The sequence below is a fragment of the Perca fluviatilis genome, chromosome 18 (genome assembly GCF_010015445.1).
Source record: "Perca fluviatilis chromosome 18, GENO_Pfluv_1.0, whole genome shotgun sequence".
Taxonomy (NCBI): domain Eukaryota; kingdom Metazoa; phylum Chordata; class Actinopteri; order Perciformes; family Percidae; genus Perca; species Perca fluviatilis.
Window position 1 is genome coordinate 8,652,128 of NC_053129.1, and position 17,406 is coordinate 8,669,533.

General features: G+C 39.1%; 1 protein-coding gene across 1 annotated transcript; it reads right to left on the minus strand.

Annotated features, from left to right (window-relative positions):
* Window positions 1-8,315: 8,315 nt before the first annotated feature.
* On the minus strand, window positions 8,316-9,185 carry LOC120546388 (trace amine-associated receptor 1-like). Its single transcript, XM_039781315.1, has 2 exons — window positions 8,990-9,185; window positions 8,316-8,917 (listed from the first exon to the last, which is right to left on the minus strand). Exons 1-2 carry the CDS (start codon window positions 9,183-9,185, stop codon window positions 8,316-8,318), a joined length of 798 nt encoding a protein of 265 aa, XP_039637249.1.
* Window positions 9,186-17,406: the final 8,221 nt, after the last annotated feature.

The window sequence follows — 17,406 nt, forward strand, 5'->3', positions numbered from 1 at the left end:
TAGGAAAAAATATAATAATACACATATAGTGGAAGGAGTTTTTGTCAGTATGAAATTGAAGTCATCCATTTCATAGCAGGGATGTATGGCAGTCACAATGCTAGTCCTGTTGAAAGTGACTTCTGGTTCCATGTTTTAGGGTTCCTACAATTCACTACAATTCATAGTATTAGCAATAACCAAACATTTGCATTATATACAGTATATAAAATATTTCAGTCAACATTGTCAGTAAAAAGACTGAAACAAGTCTGTTAATTTTTCATATCATACCTTTTAAACCCTCAAGATTGTCCACACATCAGTGCTCTGGTCTTCTGTTTTTGGGTGTTCTTGGTCTCCTGTACCACTGTGGAGAACCTTTATACTCATCAACACCTATCTCATCACCGTAGTGTTGCCCAATCAGGAATGGGAAACTGTATCTTGTTTGCATGTATGCCAAAGATGAACATACAACAACAAATCAAAGTTAACCAATGATGCACTCTGTGTGTATGTGTACTTTTCAGTTTTGTAGGTATGCCTCAGTACAATTAATATGTTGCTTTTTTAACTTTGATTCTGATCCAGCCCTCAATCCTCCCATTTGGCAACTTTGGTTAATTTGCAGTGTTGCCACATTGGGCAGAAAACCAGCCAAATGGGCTAGTTTTAACCAGCTTGGGCTGGGAAAAAGTATATTAAAAAATGCGGCTTCTACAAAGCACGGTTTTACGGATAGTAAGTAAACACAACAATTCTGCATTTTTATGGCCATTAAACACAACATTATGCAATTCTCTGATTCACCTTGACATAATTCTGTAGGCGAACAAAAAATGATGTGGAGTTCCCCAGGGGTCGATCCTCTGGCCTCTCGTTTAATCTCTACATGCTGCTACTTGCCCAAATAATAAAAAAAACTGTATTTCCTACCAAAATTACGCAGATAACCCTATCAATCTTTCTAGCTTCATCATCTGATGAATATGGTCCAACTGACTCCAAAGAAATGTATTAAAGAAATTAACGACTGGATTTGCTGAATTCAATAAGAATAAAACGTTATTGTCTTTGGTGCCAAATAGGGTTGGGTACCGAACCCGGTACTTTTACCTGTACCGACCGAACCACATCGGTACTACCGAGTATTGGTTCACGTGAAATCAAACGGTGCCAAATTTCGGTACCTGAAAGTAAGCAAAAGCTTATCTGTCATCTCTGAAAAATTGACAGAGAGCAGAGGTCCGACACACACGCACGCAGAGGTGCGGACGGAGCAACGTGATATGATATTAATGGCGAGCCGAAAGCAGTCGCGGTGCTGTTGAAATTACACTTCCTATGACACGAGCAGGCTCAACAGTGGTTTCAATGCCCTGGGGACTGACTGACAGGCTGAGGTTGTAAGGCAAGGAAACTTTATTTCTACAGCACCTTTCAGCAACAAGGCAATTCAAAGTGCTTTACATGAAACATTAAAGAGCAATTAAAAATGGTCATGATTAAAATAAAACAGGCTAAAATATAATTATATACAAATACAACAATAAAAGTTACAGTGAGTAAGAAATGTATAATTATTCAATTTAATATGTTGTAGGTACAGGTTTGGGAGGAGAGAGGGAGGGGTTTTATTTTTGTTTAATTTCTGTCAGTGTAAAATGTTCTTAATAAATAACATAATGTTCTAAGTAAATAGGTTTGGAATTATATAACTATAAATCTTTTTTTGTAATTACAGAGGGGAAGTACCGAAAAAAGTACTGTTGGGTACCGGAACCGAAATCCACGTACCGGTATCGGTAGTGGTATTGGTTCAGATGCGAAAGGTACCCAACCCTAGTGCCAAAGAGGAGAGACTTAAAGTAACTGCTCACCTCGACTTCCTCTCACTGATGACCAAAGCTCAAATCAGAAACTTTGGTATAGTGATAGATTCAGATTTAAACCTCAACATCCACATCAAAATCATCACAAAATCAGCTTACTATCAATTCCAAAACATTTAAAAAATAAAGGATCTCATGTCCATGTATTCATTTTTAATACACTGGTTTATTGTAACACTGTTTTCACAGGCCTCTCTAAAAACTTGGCTAGACAACTCCAGAGCTGGGGTAATGAAGTAATGAAGTACAAATACTTTGTTACTGTACTCAAGTAGATTTTTCAGATCATTTTACTTTACTATTTATTTTTGTGCCAACTTTTTACTTAAATTTTTAACACGAATATCGGTACTTTCTATTCCTTACATTTTACAAAATTGGCTCGTTACTTTAGTTTCAAATTATTTCAGTGGATTTACCATTATTATTTTTTGTGTCATCAATACCAAATTCAATCTTATTGTATGGGAATGTACTGTACGTTGCACTTGACGCGCCACTACAAGATGATTCATTCGAGGCAAATCATTGCGGATTGATGGCGGTAATGTTAGCACATAGTATGGAAGAAAACGGACATCCCAGGGATTCAGCATATTTTATCCTTTATTTTCTTTCCAGAAGCCATATTTGAGCACACACACATACATGTAGATTCCTTAAAATGTTAAGAGGAAGATTAAAAAAGAGAAACTGGATCTGTGAATTCTCACAGAATCACAATTTAATTAATATCTTTCTACTCAGTCAGAATCTTGTTAACCTGGAGTCCCAGTCTTACATTTCCAAGCCTGTATTTTGTTACTTTTACTTGAGTAAAGAAGTTAAATCAGTACTTCTACTTTTACCAGAATATTTTTCAACACAAATATCTCTACTTCTACTTGAGAATGGGAAGTGAGTACTTTTGCCATCTCTGGACAACTCCAGCTCATTCAGAACACCGCTAGGGAGGGGCGATACCAAACTTTTACAATTCAATGCGATACCGATACTTTTTGTTACAATTTCATTGATACTGATACGGATATCAATACCAATTTTTTAAATGGGTATGTGATTTATTTTTCAAATAAGGGTCTTTTAGAAAAAAAGATCATCACTCAAACTGGCCTACACATTTATTACAAAAGCAAATATGAGTACAGTTAAATAAAAATGTGTATGTTAAACAATAGTACAGCATTATAGAGAATACTGATTAAATAATAATACAATAAATAAGCCACTAACAAGTAGTTAAGTGGCTGCTGTGATAAGAGCAATGAATTGTCTAAGTCTATGAAATCCAGAAACTGCAAGGCGACATAGGGACATAGGGAAGAAGCTCTCCGGAGCTACGTTACAAATATGCATATTCATGCATAAAAAGTATTCGTACAGTTTACAAAACAAAATAGTTGTGATCCTGTAGAGGTGAGGGACACCGGTTTGGGGCTGACACTTGCAGCAAGTCTTTCTGTGAATTGCTAACCCAGATGTACCCAGCAGTGAGGCAGATATTGTGGAGCACTGCACACACTGCTACGACATGTGCGTGAAGGTGTAATCCATTTCCAGGGCTTTGAAGAAGATCTCTCGCCACCCGTGCCTTCATCATGCCAAAGGCCCGCCCGTCAATGATGGATCGGGCTCTGGCACGATGTAAGTTGAAGCGTGCCTCTACTCTTTCCCTCAGTTCCCGTTACCATGCGGATAAGGGTAACTTGTGCTGCAAGACAGGGCTATCCCCAATCTACCACGATGAAGTGGCCAGCTGGTGGAAACAGCCACTGAAAAACACTGGACTTTTTGTAAGCACCCTGGTGTCGTGAACAGAACCAGAGTATCCCACAAATACATACGGATATTTGCCATTGCTGTCACAGATGGCCTGGAGCTGGACAGAGTGAAAGAGCTTTCTGTTGACATAGTCCTGTGCATGTGGCCCATGGGGAGCCTTGATGCGGACGTGACATCCATCAATGGCTCCCACACAGTGACTGAAGGCTGGGCTGTTGGTGAGGGTCTGGAAGCCATAGCCAACTTCAGCAAATTGTGCCAATGTGGGGAAGCGTACAACTTTGTCTAGGAGGGATAGGATTGTGTCGCACATAAGGTGAACAATGTTGAAAACCGTTGTCTTTGGCACATCGAAGATCTGGGAGACAACGTTGTACGACAGCCCATGTGCCAGCAAGTAAACCACCAGGAAGAACTCCATGTACTGCACCAAGCCATGGGTCTTCTTCCACCTGAGAAGGGCCATTACGGCCTCAATATGTGGCCTAGACAGGTGGTAGTCAAACCTAGGGTTGGGTATCGTTTGTTTTTTTTTCGATTCCATTGCTAAATCGATACTTTTAAAATGGTGCCGGTGCCTAAACGGTGCTTGAACTGAACGACTGAACTGGTGCTTTTCAATAAAGTAAAAAAAAAAAAGAAGAAAAAAAATAAGGGTAGTAAACAACAGTCAGTGACTTGTTTAAAGATTTAATAATAATGTAATAACTATAACAATAACAATAACTTATTTCACCAGTAAATTGCTGTTGAACCCCAGATGGGAAAAGGGTATTTTACAATTACTGTGAATGCACCACGAGGCTACCTGTTTTAAGTGAATGCACAGTCTGTGTTGTTTAATTCCGACAACGGCAGCTGCAAGTGAACGTCTGTGTTGTTTAATTCCGACCATACAAACATACTGTATATATATGAATTGCGACAACGGCAGCTGCTGCTGCGCTGCAGTGCAGACTGTTGCATCCCGCTGTTGAAGTCCTCCACAGTGAAATACAGTCACACTTTACACTGTTTAACCTTAGCTGTCAGCATTTTACCGGTGTTTAATCCAGCTGCTAGCTAAAGGTAGGCTAACGTTACATGCTGTCAGGTGTAGTGTAAAGTCAAGCACCGAAATGAGGCACCGAAACTTTCGTTCTTATTCGGTCTCGTTACTACCGTTTACGTCGGCACCGGTTCCCTATTGGCACCGAGTTTCGTTACCCAACCCTAGTCAAACCTCATATCTGCTGATGGATCCAGATATATCTGCACAAGAGGGACATGCAGGTTGGGGGTGGAATAAATGTTGCTTCTCTCCTGTAACATATAGAATAAAGTGTAAATACATAATGTGTGTGTCCTTTTCTACGGACGCGTATTGCATTCATCATATAAAAAAAAAATGTAGACACCTTATCTCGTAATTACAAGATCCTGATCTCGTAATGTGTTGATAATTTTAAACACCTGGAAGGCGGCATTAGCTGTCAGTAGGCCACGGCTCAGTGATCAACTGTGCCACCAAGAGGTAACATTAAATTCAGCTGGGTTAAGTTAGCGTGATACTTATAATGTACCTTTATAGATAGTATTAGTTAATAGACATATCTGTTCAACTGATCCTGCAGAAACAGTACAAATAATGTCAAAGAGTGAACATTGGAGCTGCTTTGGAGGCACACACCAAATCCCAACTAGTTAATTATCCTCCAGACCGCTGCAGTCTCCTTTTCTTTCTCTCTCCTTTCCGTCGGGTGGCGCGTGTGCCCGCTTGTGGTGTCCACGCCACTCTCCGACATGAACTCATGGATGTATAAAGAGAATGCATGAACTCCAACAATGACGGCTGACAGACGGCCTTTTGTACACCTTTGCTTTTTGAAGCGTGAAGGCTACCGTAGCTGCAATACTGCGTGGCGAGAGAGAGTTGATTGTGATATATGATCTCAACGCTAGATGGGAGTAATTCTTACACAATGTAGCTTTGAATTAATGATTGCCACTTGTTTCTCTTTACTTAGCTGATTGGTTCTTGCCATAATATGAATTCTAACAGTTGTCCAATAGGGCTGTCTGCTGTGTATCAACCTGACTTCTGTACAACACAACTGATGGTCCCAACCCCATTAATAAGGGAAACAATTCCACTAATTAACCCTGACAAGGCACACCTGTGAAGTGAAAACCATTTCAGGTGACTACCTCATGAATCTCATTGACTACGTTTACAAGCTGTCAATGTTCGGGTTATGGTCGGGTTAAGGTCACTATTCGGGTTTCTGAAACATTCGGAATAACCCGTTTACATGCGTGAGCAGAGAGAGTTACTCCTGTGTACATGGCATTTGTAATCAAATGGCAATATCCCGACGTAAACGGCGACGCACGGTTAAGCGTCTGACGTAGCGCCCACGGACAACCTTAAGACGCACAACTTTTCGGTCACCTTCTTATAAATCTCACTATCTCTGTACTTTCTGCCGGTCAACAAAAGACATTATATTCATGGTTTTCACCACACTAATGAAGAAATTGGTTTCCTCCGCTCCAAAAGTGTGGTGCTGTGCGCGTCTTGCCATGTTTACCTCTACTTTTGTTTACTTCTGGTATACTCGCGCGCAGGTTTTCTGCATTGACATATATATATATATATATATATATATATATATATATATATATAACTATATTATTATAGTATATAATTATTATTATAACTATGTTTTCTGGCACATACAAGAAGTTCCTCTACCAAAAGACCAAGATTCCTTGCGAATAGAACATGCGCAGAACACAAATCAATGTTCCTTTTGATGGGGATATGCCGATACGGCGTTTAAATGACCAAAATTTCGGGTTAGAAAAGGGGTAACCCAGGTAGCATATTCGGGTTTTTAAAAAACCGGAATATGAGCATATTCGGTTTTGCCGATTACATATGTACGTGCAACGAACCGGGTTATTGCTAATATTCCGGGTTTTGAACCGGGTTATTGGCTGCATGTAAACGTAGTCAATGAGAGAACACCAAGGGTTTGCAGCGCTATCAAAAAAGCAAAGGGTGGCTACTTTGAGGAATCTAAAATATAAGACATGTTTTCAGTTATTTCACACTTTTTTGTTAAGTACATAATTCCATATATGTTCATTCATAGTTTTGATGCCTTCAGTGAGAATCTACAATGTAAATAGTCATGAAAATAAAGGAAACGCATTGAATGAGAAGGTGTGTCCAAACTTTTGGCCTGTACTGTATGTATTAGGGATGCACCGAATCCAGGATTCAGGTTCGGATTCGGCACAATATTGGGCTTTTTGACGGGGTTCGGTTTCTGCCGAATCCTACTCAGCTCCTGCTCGTTAGCTAATGTCAGCTTTCTAATTTCACCCACCCAACATGCCTTCTGTAGTGGAATGGCTTCGAATGATGACCAAAAATGCTTGTCTTTTACTGTGAACATTGACTGTTCAATATGTTGCAGTTTTACACACAAGAAAGTGAACAACTTAGGCTTGACACACATGTTTTGCATCTAGCGTGTCACGTTCATCACAGTAAGCTAGCAAGAGGACACAACAGACAACTTCTGTGTAAGCTACTTCAAAATAAAAGCACTTCCTGTGATGGTTCGCAGTAAAACTAAATGACTGTTAAACAAATAAGGTTGTGTACCCTAATATGTATGCCTTGGCTCTCTCAGACCTTTAAGTATATAAATGAGTAAATTACATTAAGTCACTGTGAGTAATCAGGTCATGATCAGTATCCTAACCTAAACATAACAAGTCCACACCATGTTTGACACTTCAAAATGATGGGTACAGTAGTAGATTTGTAGGCTTGACACGTTTTGCTCATCTTGCATCAATGTTCACAACTATTTTCATGCAATCATAGTAATTCCGATTCAGGTATACAAGTGAGTGTACATAATGGTGAGCATGAGAAACCATTCTCAATGTTTTGAACAATTTTATTTAACTTTTGTGACTTCATTTTTTATTTCCATCACAACCAACACGTTAATAACACACGGGGCGTAGTCTCCAGATGCTCTTTCTGTAGTCCACCTTCGGAACAGTGTAGTTTCACCACGGCAGACCCACGTTAATAACACGTCGCATGATTGTGTAGCCGAGTTTAAGGGCAGTCGGGTTCAACTTGCACCTTGGTTGTATTTTCCTAATTCCTTTATGAATTCTCTTTCACATCTTTCCTTGACCTCATGATGTTCACCCTCGGGGTTAAAGAAAAGTGGTTAGTAAAGAACTTAGGAGGTTATTTTTTTACTTTTCGACTGCAGCCTCAGAATACCTACCTATGGCCAGTCATGGGTCAGGTCTTAAAGATCCCCAAATATGCTTTTCCCCCCATGTTTTAGTGTGTTGTATAGTTCTTACTGTAATTTGTATGCTATATATATATATATATATATATATATATATATATATATATATACATACATTTTTTGCGTTTATTAATTCACCCTATTTTTCAGAAGTAATTGGTTTCTCATTATTTGTTGGAAAATTTATTTTAAACACAATGCTTTTTTGAAGTATTTTCATCATGTTTGCATACATATGCATTTTTAAGTAGAATGTAGGCCTATGGATTAGTGGTGTTATATGACAAAGTGTAAAGACATCACAGGCTAGTTTAGTCATTTATTCAAGTTAAGACAGTTTAGAATTAGCATAATCACCATTAAATATTTTCCCAGAAATGATCATTCTAAAAGCTGATCTGAACCAGCTGTAAAAGAAAGCATAAATAAAGGGATTGAGCATGGAATTTGACAGTGCAAGCCAGTTAAGTGTTTCAATCACAGGAACTGGCACTGAGTCATTACTGAAAGGCAAAACAGTGATACAAAGAAAGAAAGGAGTCCAACAAAAAAGAAAGACTCCTAAAACGATAGCCAGAGTTTTGGTAGCCTTTCTCTCATTCTTACTGACAGTTGCTCCAGAAGTTTTGCTCTGACAGGTTGTGTTTTGGATGCTGCGTGTCTGTTTCTGTGCAGCAAGGAAAATCTTTAGGTAGATACAGAGCATTATGATCACTGGGAGGTAAAATGAGAAAATAGGTCCAATAGTGTTTGCTATGAGAACATCAATCAAACACCTTGCCTCACATTTTTCATTGTTTAATCCAGCAATTATGACGCTTATTCCAATTAGAAGAGAAACCCCCCAGCTAACGAGAATCATGATCACAACAACGCAATGGTTTATTTTAGTTCTATAGGTCAGAGGCTGACACACTGCATAATATCTGTCAATAGAAATACAACACAGGTGCAGAATAGAAGTGGTGCTCAGTGTTATATCAAAACTGCTTCGTACTTTGCAAAATAAATCCTCATGATACAGACATGAGCTAAGTGAGAATGCCATGCTGAAAGGAAAGACTATGATCCCACCAAGCAGGTCAGCCACAGCCAGAGAGAGAATAAGGTAGTTAGTAGGAGTGTGGAGCTGTTGGAAATAAAAGATGGAGATTATAACAAGAAAGTTTCCACATGTTGTGATAACAGACAATAACATTAAGAAAAAATATAATAATACACATATAGTGGAAGGAGTTTTTGTCAGTATGAAATGGAAATCATCCATTTCATAGCAGGGATGTATGGCAGTCACAATGCTAGTCCTGTTGAAAGTGACTTCTGGTTCCATGTTTTAGGGTTCCTACAATTCACGACAATTCATAGTATTAGCAATAACCACACATTTGCATTATATACAGTATATAAAATATTTCAGTCAACATTGTCAGTAAAAAGACTGAAACAAGTCTGTTAATTTTTCATATCATACCTTTTAAACCCTCAAGATTGTCCACACATCAGTGCTCTGGTCTTCTGTTTTTCGGTGTTCTTGGTCTCCTGTACCACTATGGAACCTTTATACTTATCAACATCTATCTCATCACCGTAGTGTTGCCCAATGAGGAATTGGAAACTGTATCCTGTGTGCATGTATGCCGAAGATGAACATACAACAAAAGATCAAAGTTTACTAATGATGCACTCTGTGTGTAGGCGTACTTTTCAGTTTTGTTCGTATGCCTCAGTACAATTAATATGTTAATGTTAATGTTTTTTTAACTTTGATTCTGAGCCAGAAGAATAGCCTAGATGTATAAGTACAAACACATTTCACTCCAAATTAATCAATAAATGGAGCTCTCTCTCCCACAGACTGCACTTTTTAACTTTTTCGCTGCGACTTCTGCTTCTTCTTCTACTCCGCGAAACCACGGCCACGTTGTATTGTGGTATACGGGAGTAAAATGTTGGGTATATCGTATGTACACTCAAATTAACAGTGCATTGTGGGTAATTTATAGTGGACTATATAGTGAATGAAATTAACCGCAGAGAATTCAAACACCACTACAAAATGGCAAAAACACTATATAGTGCACTATTTCCATAATAGGGAACGGTTTTGAACACAGCTACAGTGTTTCAGGTGAAGCCGCTGCAGCAATGGGCAGTATGAGGAATATATGTTTTTTGAACATCATAGCATGTAAACCTATTCTAGTAGACCCCAGGAGTACAACTATGACGCTGAAAAGGAGTATAATAGGGGCTCTTTAAAACATTCCTGTTCTCTGGGGATTTTAAAACCTGTACAACCATATTTATCTTTTAGTTTTTTATTATCTTTCATATGTGATCTTCTAGTTTCACTCTTGTTTTTACCCTTAATGTGTCCCTGTATATTTTGTTCTTGCTAAAGTGTATTCTGTTTTTGTTTGTTTTTATTCTGTAAAGCACTAACCCTAACCTGGTATTTTCTTTCTTTTGCGTGACTGGGCCTTTATATAGGTTTATAATGGCGTATTCAACTGTCAGTACATAGAATTAAAAAAAAAAATTCAATGTCATCATGTTTACAAAAAACTTTGATTACTAAAGGCTTTGCCCTGCTGCACAACATTATACAATTACGTCCTTTGAAGGGGAATGCATGAAACAGTTACAGAATCTAAACAATTTTTATTGTGCAAACTGCATAGTAGTAAAATAAAGATATATCAAATAAATACACATGCTAACAATTTTAACATTGCTTCCTTTCCAAAACAAAATAGTTTTAAGATAGTTGTATAAACACTACTTTGGCCACAGCTTCGATGTTGTTTGACTAACGTTAGCTAGTTTGGCGGAAGTATTTCTGCGAGGCAAGACATCCTAACTCTACTGTTTCGTCTTTCTCGACGATCTGTAGCGGGACTGTAGGTGGATTGTTTTTGCATTAATTACTGGGAATGCTGATTCAGCAGCATTCCAACTATTGTTATTCGGTTCTTTATTATTATTCCGTACGTTTTTAGGCTCTCTGTAACTTCTGCATACTTTCAGCTATTAAAACCATTTAACTTTTAAAATGTTCAGCTCTTTCAGCTAATGATGGGACTTCTTCAACTTTTTTTCTACTATTTATACTTTTTAAAATTTTAAGCTTTCTAACGCTTTTTTAACATTGAAGTCAATGAGAGCATGCTTCAAATCCTTCAAATCCTCTTCTGCTTCAAAATGTATCTCCTCCTACATTCTTTCACCTACAGACATGACTAAAGACGTTCAAACTTTAAACTGTTAACAAAATATTCAGGTATTCGGGGTGTGCTCAGTGTTTTGATATCTTTTACAGTTTTGTGAAAAAGCTGTTTAAGTTTAGTGATCATTTCAGGATTTTTCTGCGTTTCTAATGAGTGTGTATTGGGCTGCATAGAGTGATGATGTCATCGATTAGACTGTGAAGCTTCGAAAAAATGATCTTGGTTCCTTGTCTATAAATTGCTCTCACACCCACAATTTGTACTTGTCATGCACAAATTATACATTGAAACGTAGGTATTTTTGTCTAGTTTTCAGACAGTCAGTTATGTGATACGTCTTTTACTTTTGGCTCAGCCAGCTTCCAAATGACAAGAGTTCCAAAGCTTTCTCCATTCACTGCCATGTTTAACATTCTTCACATTTCCAAGCAAAATGCAGAATGAACCACTTTTTTAAATCACTGATATGCCCACATTTTTAAGGTTATCCACATAAATGTTATACCGATACGTTCACAAAGGCCTTGTGGTGCTCAGGATAATGTAATTTAACTGATAGCAGTTATCGTTTTGCCAGTTTGAGCCTTTATTTGAGAGCTCGCTCTCAGGGTCTCTGAATAGCTGCAGTGTGGCCCAGGTGACAGTTTCAGCAGGTGACACACTCATTAACTGATTACACTTCAAAGGATGTTTACAAACATATTCACTGGTCATTTGTTACCATGACAGCACTTTCACAGACACACACAGATACTACAGGCAGTAATATGAACATTAGTCTATATCTTTTGCGTTCCACTTCTGTCTGTCTGTCTTCTCTGTTCTGTTCTCTTTCTCTGTTCTGTTCTGTCTGTCTTATCTGTTCTCTTTCTCTTTCTCTGTTCTCTGTCCTATTTCCTCTTTCTCTGTTCTCTGTCCTCTGTCCTCTGTCCTCTGTCCTCTTTCCTCTGTCCTCTTTCTCTGTCCTCTGTCCTCTGTTCTCTGTTCTCTGTTCTCTGTCCTCTGTCCTCTTTCTCTTTCTCTTTCTCTTATCTCTGTCCTCTGTTCTCTGTTCTCTGTCCTCTTTCCTCTGTCCTCTCTCTTTCTCTTTTCTCTGTTCTCTTTCCTCTGTTCTCTGTCCTCTGTCCTCTTTCTCTGTTCTCTGTCCTATTTCCTCTGTTCTGTTCTCTGTCCTCTCTCTTTCTCTTTCTCTGTTCTCTGTTCTCTGTCAACTTTCCTCTGTTCTGTTATCTGTCCTCTCTCTTTCTCTGTTCTCTGTTCTCTGTCCTCTTTCCTCTGTTCTGTTCTCTGTCCTCTGTTCTCTGTCCTCTGTCCTCTGTCCTCTGTCCTCTTTCCTCCGTCCTCTGTCCTCTTTCTCTGTTCTCTGTTCTCTGTCCTCTTTCCTCTGTTCTCTATCCTCTTTCCTCTTTTCTCTGTTCTCTGTTCTCTGTTCTCTGTCCTCTTTCTGTTCTCTGTCCTCTTTCTCTGTTCTCTGTCCTCTGTCTCTTTCCTCTTTTCCTCTGTCTGTCCGTCCGTCTGTCTGTCTGTCTGACAACTTCACCTTTTTCTTACACATTTTAACCAGCAATCCAGTTTAGCTTTAGCATAAGCTTTAAAAAAAAAAATTGAATTATTCCACATCTTTTGTACATTAGTGGTATGATATGAAATTCAAATTAATTGAAACCATTCCTACTTTTTCAACTTTTTTCACTACTTCATCTTCTTTTTAAGGTATTTAAGCTATTCATCCAGTTAGCTTTAGCAATTCAGCTATCCAGCATTCCCACGCATTTTCTGCAGGATATGCATTTTCTAGTATAATAATGTTATTCTGCTGCATGCTTGAAGTGGCAGGTATTAACGTTAGCGCGCCTGGCCCGCGTAACATTAGCATAACCGGAAACAAGTGTGGCTAAATGGATTTTTTAATACAAAAAACTTCGGCACAGCAAACTGTAGTCTCTTGGGCACACATTCTGCTGTATTTTTGGTCTTTCTTTATCCTTTATCTTTCTACTCTGTTCTTGTATGTGCAGTAGTGACCGGAGCTTCTCCCAGTTTAACTGACTATTATGTTATGCTAGCTAACAGCTATAATGTTACCAAGCATGCCGTTCAGTGGTGTAAATTTGTAAATGTACAATTATTAGTGTTACAAATTTTTGGTGTCACAGATTGTTGTGTGTTATGGTGTTTTAGCCTGTTAAAGAGAGTTAGTTGTGGGTTATTGTTGTGTTATAAAATGACTACCATGAGTGAAAAGGGTACGCAGTTTACAGGGGTGGGGACTGCCCATTTCACCGACGCTCCATTGTTCCAACATCTCAATAACCCAAATAATTCCCTTTGGTCCTACAGCCCACTAGTCCTACGTCCCTTTGTTTCGAAAAAAATAAACCCTCTGCGCGACATCCCATTGTTCCGACCATATAGAGTTAGGGTTAGGGACAGTTATTTCTAATATTTCTTTAGGATTTATTCAAGAACACTATTGACACCTAGTGGCCTGAGGTAAAATACCACAAATCATCACATCTCCCTTTCTATGAGGTGAATACTCCAAAACCTAAATACATTACAGGTGTCAACTTTTCTTTTAACAGTTACCTTACACAACTCATCTTAGTAACACGACTCATTTCACAATGTTAAATTACTGGCTAAACAGTAGGACTTTGATATCAGGCCTCCAGAACATCAAACTTGAGCATTAATAAACATCACACTAAAACACTACTATTACATGTTCATTAACTTCAGACCTTTTTTTCTTTTTTTTTTTTTTTACACAGGTCCAGTCTTTCAGGGTTTTTAATTGTCCTTGCCAGACGCGTAACTATCGGTAAGCAGGGTAAATGGTGTTTACGGGCCCAGACCAATCAGGGGCCCGCATCACTGGAAGATAATGATTGACAGCCGGGGCCCCCTATCGCATTTTCATTACTATTACTATTACTATTACTAAAACCATTACTATTCATTACTACAATCCCAGCAGTCCCACGTGCAGCCACTGACCAAGCGGGAGTGAGAACGGGTCAAATTAATTTCCTTGTTTCTGTTATCAAACTGTGAGATGACTCGAACATCTCACATTTACCAACAAAACGTAGAGCGAAAGACCGTGCAAAACATTTCAGACCGTCCTGCCAACCTGTATATATTTTAACATCACTGTACGCTGTAACGGTTTTTCACTATATCACTGAAGTGGCTGCTGTTTGAATACTGTCAGCTCTCTGCAGCGGGTGGGGCTGCTGCTCCATTTCCCCCGTGACCTAAGCGCGCACGCACACACACAATCACACACGATGGATTCAGGAAAAAATGTAGATGAGACGCTCGTTATTGTAAGTGCAATGATAAGTTAAAGTGCAATAAGTACTTTATCATACCGTATGGAATGTGTGTGTGTGGCCAGGATAGGAAATTAACTAACAATGTAAAGATCAACAAGCCACTGACAGTTACATATATGTTCATATTTGATTCATTCAATAAATTATTCATTTTTATCTTAAATCCACCAGCCATTTTTATATTATACCAACATTTGCAGCATCCTGAGCCTTTTTGGTAAGGTTCCTAGGAAATCTCAGCCCAGAGTAATAAATTAAGAGTAATAATTATTATTCTCCACAAAACAAGTTTCCTTTTTATTTTTACAAGAACTATACAAAAAAAAATTCAACTTTTTTTGCAGCTTTCACTGTTTTTTGCAAATTCATTTCAACAAACAAAAAAACATAGTCATTTTTATCGCAATTTTTTTTATAAAAGCTCCCGTGAAATCAAAGCATTTTGGGCCACAACAATCTCAAAAAAAGGCCACGAAATCCTGGAAGGACTGCCCTTGTGTGTTTTTTCATGTGTTATGGTGCGCATTCACCAGTGTTTTTTTGTTGTTGTTGTGGTGCGCGTACGCTACTCCTGATTTTGTCAGCCATCTCATCTCTTATATGCTGTGTCTCTATGATCCTATCCAGTCCTATTCATGGTAGCCTACTTGTGGACATTGCGCCGTCATCACGTGCTGTAGTAGGGGGGTCTGCCTTGATAATCCTGCATAGGGGCCTGGTGTTGGCTCGTTACGCCACTGGTCCTTGCAGATTTCCTTGTCGCAATTTCCCTTGGAGTGAGTGTATTGGTTTGACTTTTAGTGTATGTGTCTGTGTTGCAGTTTTCAGGAGATGTGGAGTTGGGCTTATACTCAGTCTGCGTTTCACTGAGCTCTTGATCTGCAACAGTTCCTGGTGTCTTCAGTAGACTGCGCCGATTTCGTCTGTTGATTTGTCCTTCTTTGGTTCTCACCGTGTAGGATTGTGGAGCAACCTCTTGAAGAACAGCGGCTCTTGTCATCCATCCTTCAGGATTTGCAATCCTGACTGGATCATTCCTGGATAGTGCCAGAAGCTGCTTAGCTGTTCTGTCATAGAAAGCCTTTTGCATCATTTTCTGCTGATTCAGCTTTTGTTCCAGCTTAGGATGTTTCTTTTGCTTTAAACAGCTTGGAAGTGTTGTAGAGAGTTTTCTTTTCATCAGTAGCTCACCTATGATATCCCGGATTTCAGAGGTGATGCTCTGTAAATTAGTAGAGCAAGGTAAGGATCTGAGTTACTATTAGAATCCTTCTTTAGGAGTTGCTTGAGAATGTGAACTCCTTTCTCAGCTTTTCCATTGGACTGTGCATACAGCGGGCTGGATGTTACATGCTTGAAGTCATAATCTTTTGCTAAGTCTTGCCACTCTTTGCTGTTGAAGCATGGTCCATTGTCACACATCACTGTATGTGGTATGCCATGTCTGGAGAAGATTGATTTTGCATGTGTTATGACACAGCTAGAATATGTGCTTGAGAGCAATGCCATTTCAGGATAATTTGAGTAACAGTCAATGCCTACCAAGTAGTCCTTCCCTTTAAGGTGGAATAAGTCCATTCCCACTTTATGTCACGGTGCTGTTGGCACATCAGTTACAGTCATGGGCTCTTTAGCTTGTTTGTTTCTGTATTTCTGGCAAGTCTCACATCTGCTTATCAGTTTGTCAATGTTCTTATTTAATCCAGGCCAGAAAACTGTCTCTTTTGCCCTTCTTTTACATTTTTCAACACCTGAAGTGTCCTTCATGAATTCTCTGCAGTATGTCTTCTCTCAATTCTCTTGGAAGGACTATCCTATTTTGTTTTAACAACAGTCCATCCACTATACTAAGCTCACCTCTTATGTGGTAGAAATGTGGACAGGATCCTGCAGCCCATCCATTCTGCATGTTCTCCATGACTACGTTTACATGCAGCCAATAACCCGTTCAAAACCGGAATATTAGCAATAACCCAGTCGCGCACGGCCATGTAAACACCGGCAAAAACACAAATATGCTCATATTCGTGTTTTTAAAAACCCGAAAATTATCCCTGGGTTACCCCTTTTCTAACCCGAAATTTTGGTCATGCAAACGCGTATCGGCATATCCCCATCAAAAGGAACATTGATTCGTGTTCTGCGCATGTTTTATTCGCAAGGAATCTTGGTCTTTTGAGTAGAAGAACTTGTTGTATGCGCCAGAAAACCTGCGCGCAGTATACTGGAAGTAAACAAGAAGTAGAGGTAAAAATGGCGAGGCGCAGCACAGCACCACACTTTTGGAGCGAGGAGGAGACCAATTTCTTTATTAGTGTGGTGAAAACCATGAATATAATGTCTTTTGTTGACGGCAGAAAGTACCGAGATAGTGAGATAAATAAGAAGGTGACCGAAAAGTTATGCGAAGCAGGGTCTCTGTCTCTGTCTCTGTTCACGCATGTAAACGGGTTATTCCGAATGTTTCAGAAACCCGAATAGTGACTAGTGAATAGTTTTTTTTTCAGGATGGCAACTAGTGGACAATGGTCAGTCTCTACAGTGAAGGTGTGAAGGCCATATATGTATCTATGGAACTTTTCTAGGAAACACTAATCCTAGACATTCTTTTTCTATTTGTGCATATTGACATTCTCATTCAGTCATTGATCTGGATGCGTATGCTACTGGTTTCCAATGCTCACCTTCAGCCTGTAGAAGTACTCCACCAATTCCATCCTTTGCATGCATCTGTTGACATTTTGATTCTTTTTGTTGGGTCGAAGAATGTCAGCACAGGTGCAGCGGTCAGTGCACTTTTGAGCTTTTGCCACTCACATTCATGGTTGCGTGTCCACTTGAAGTCTTTAGT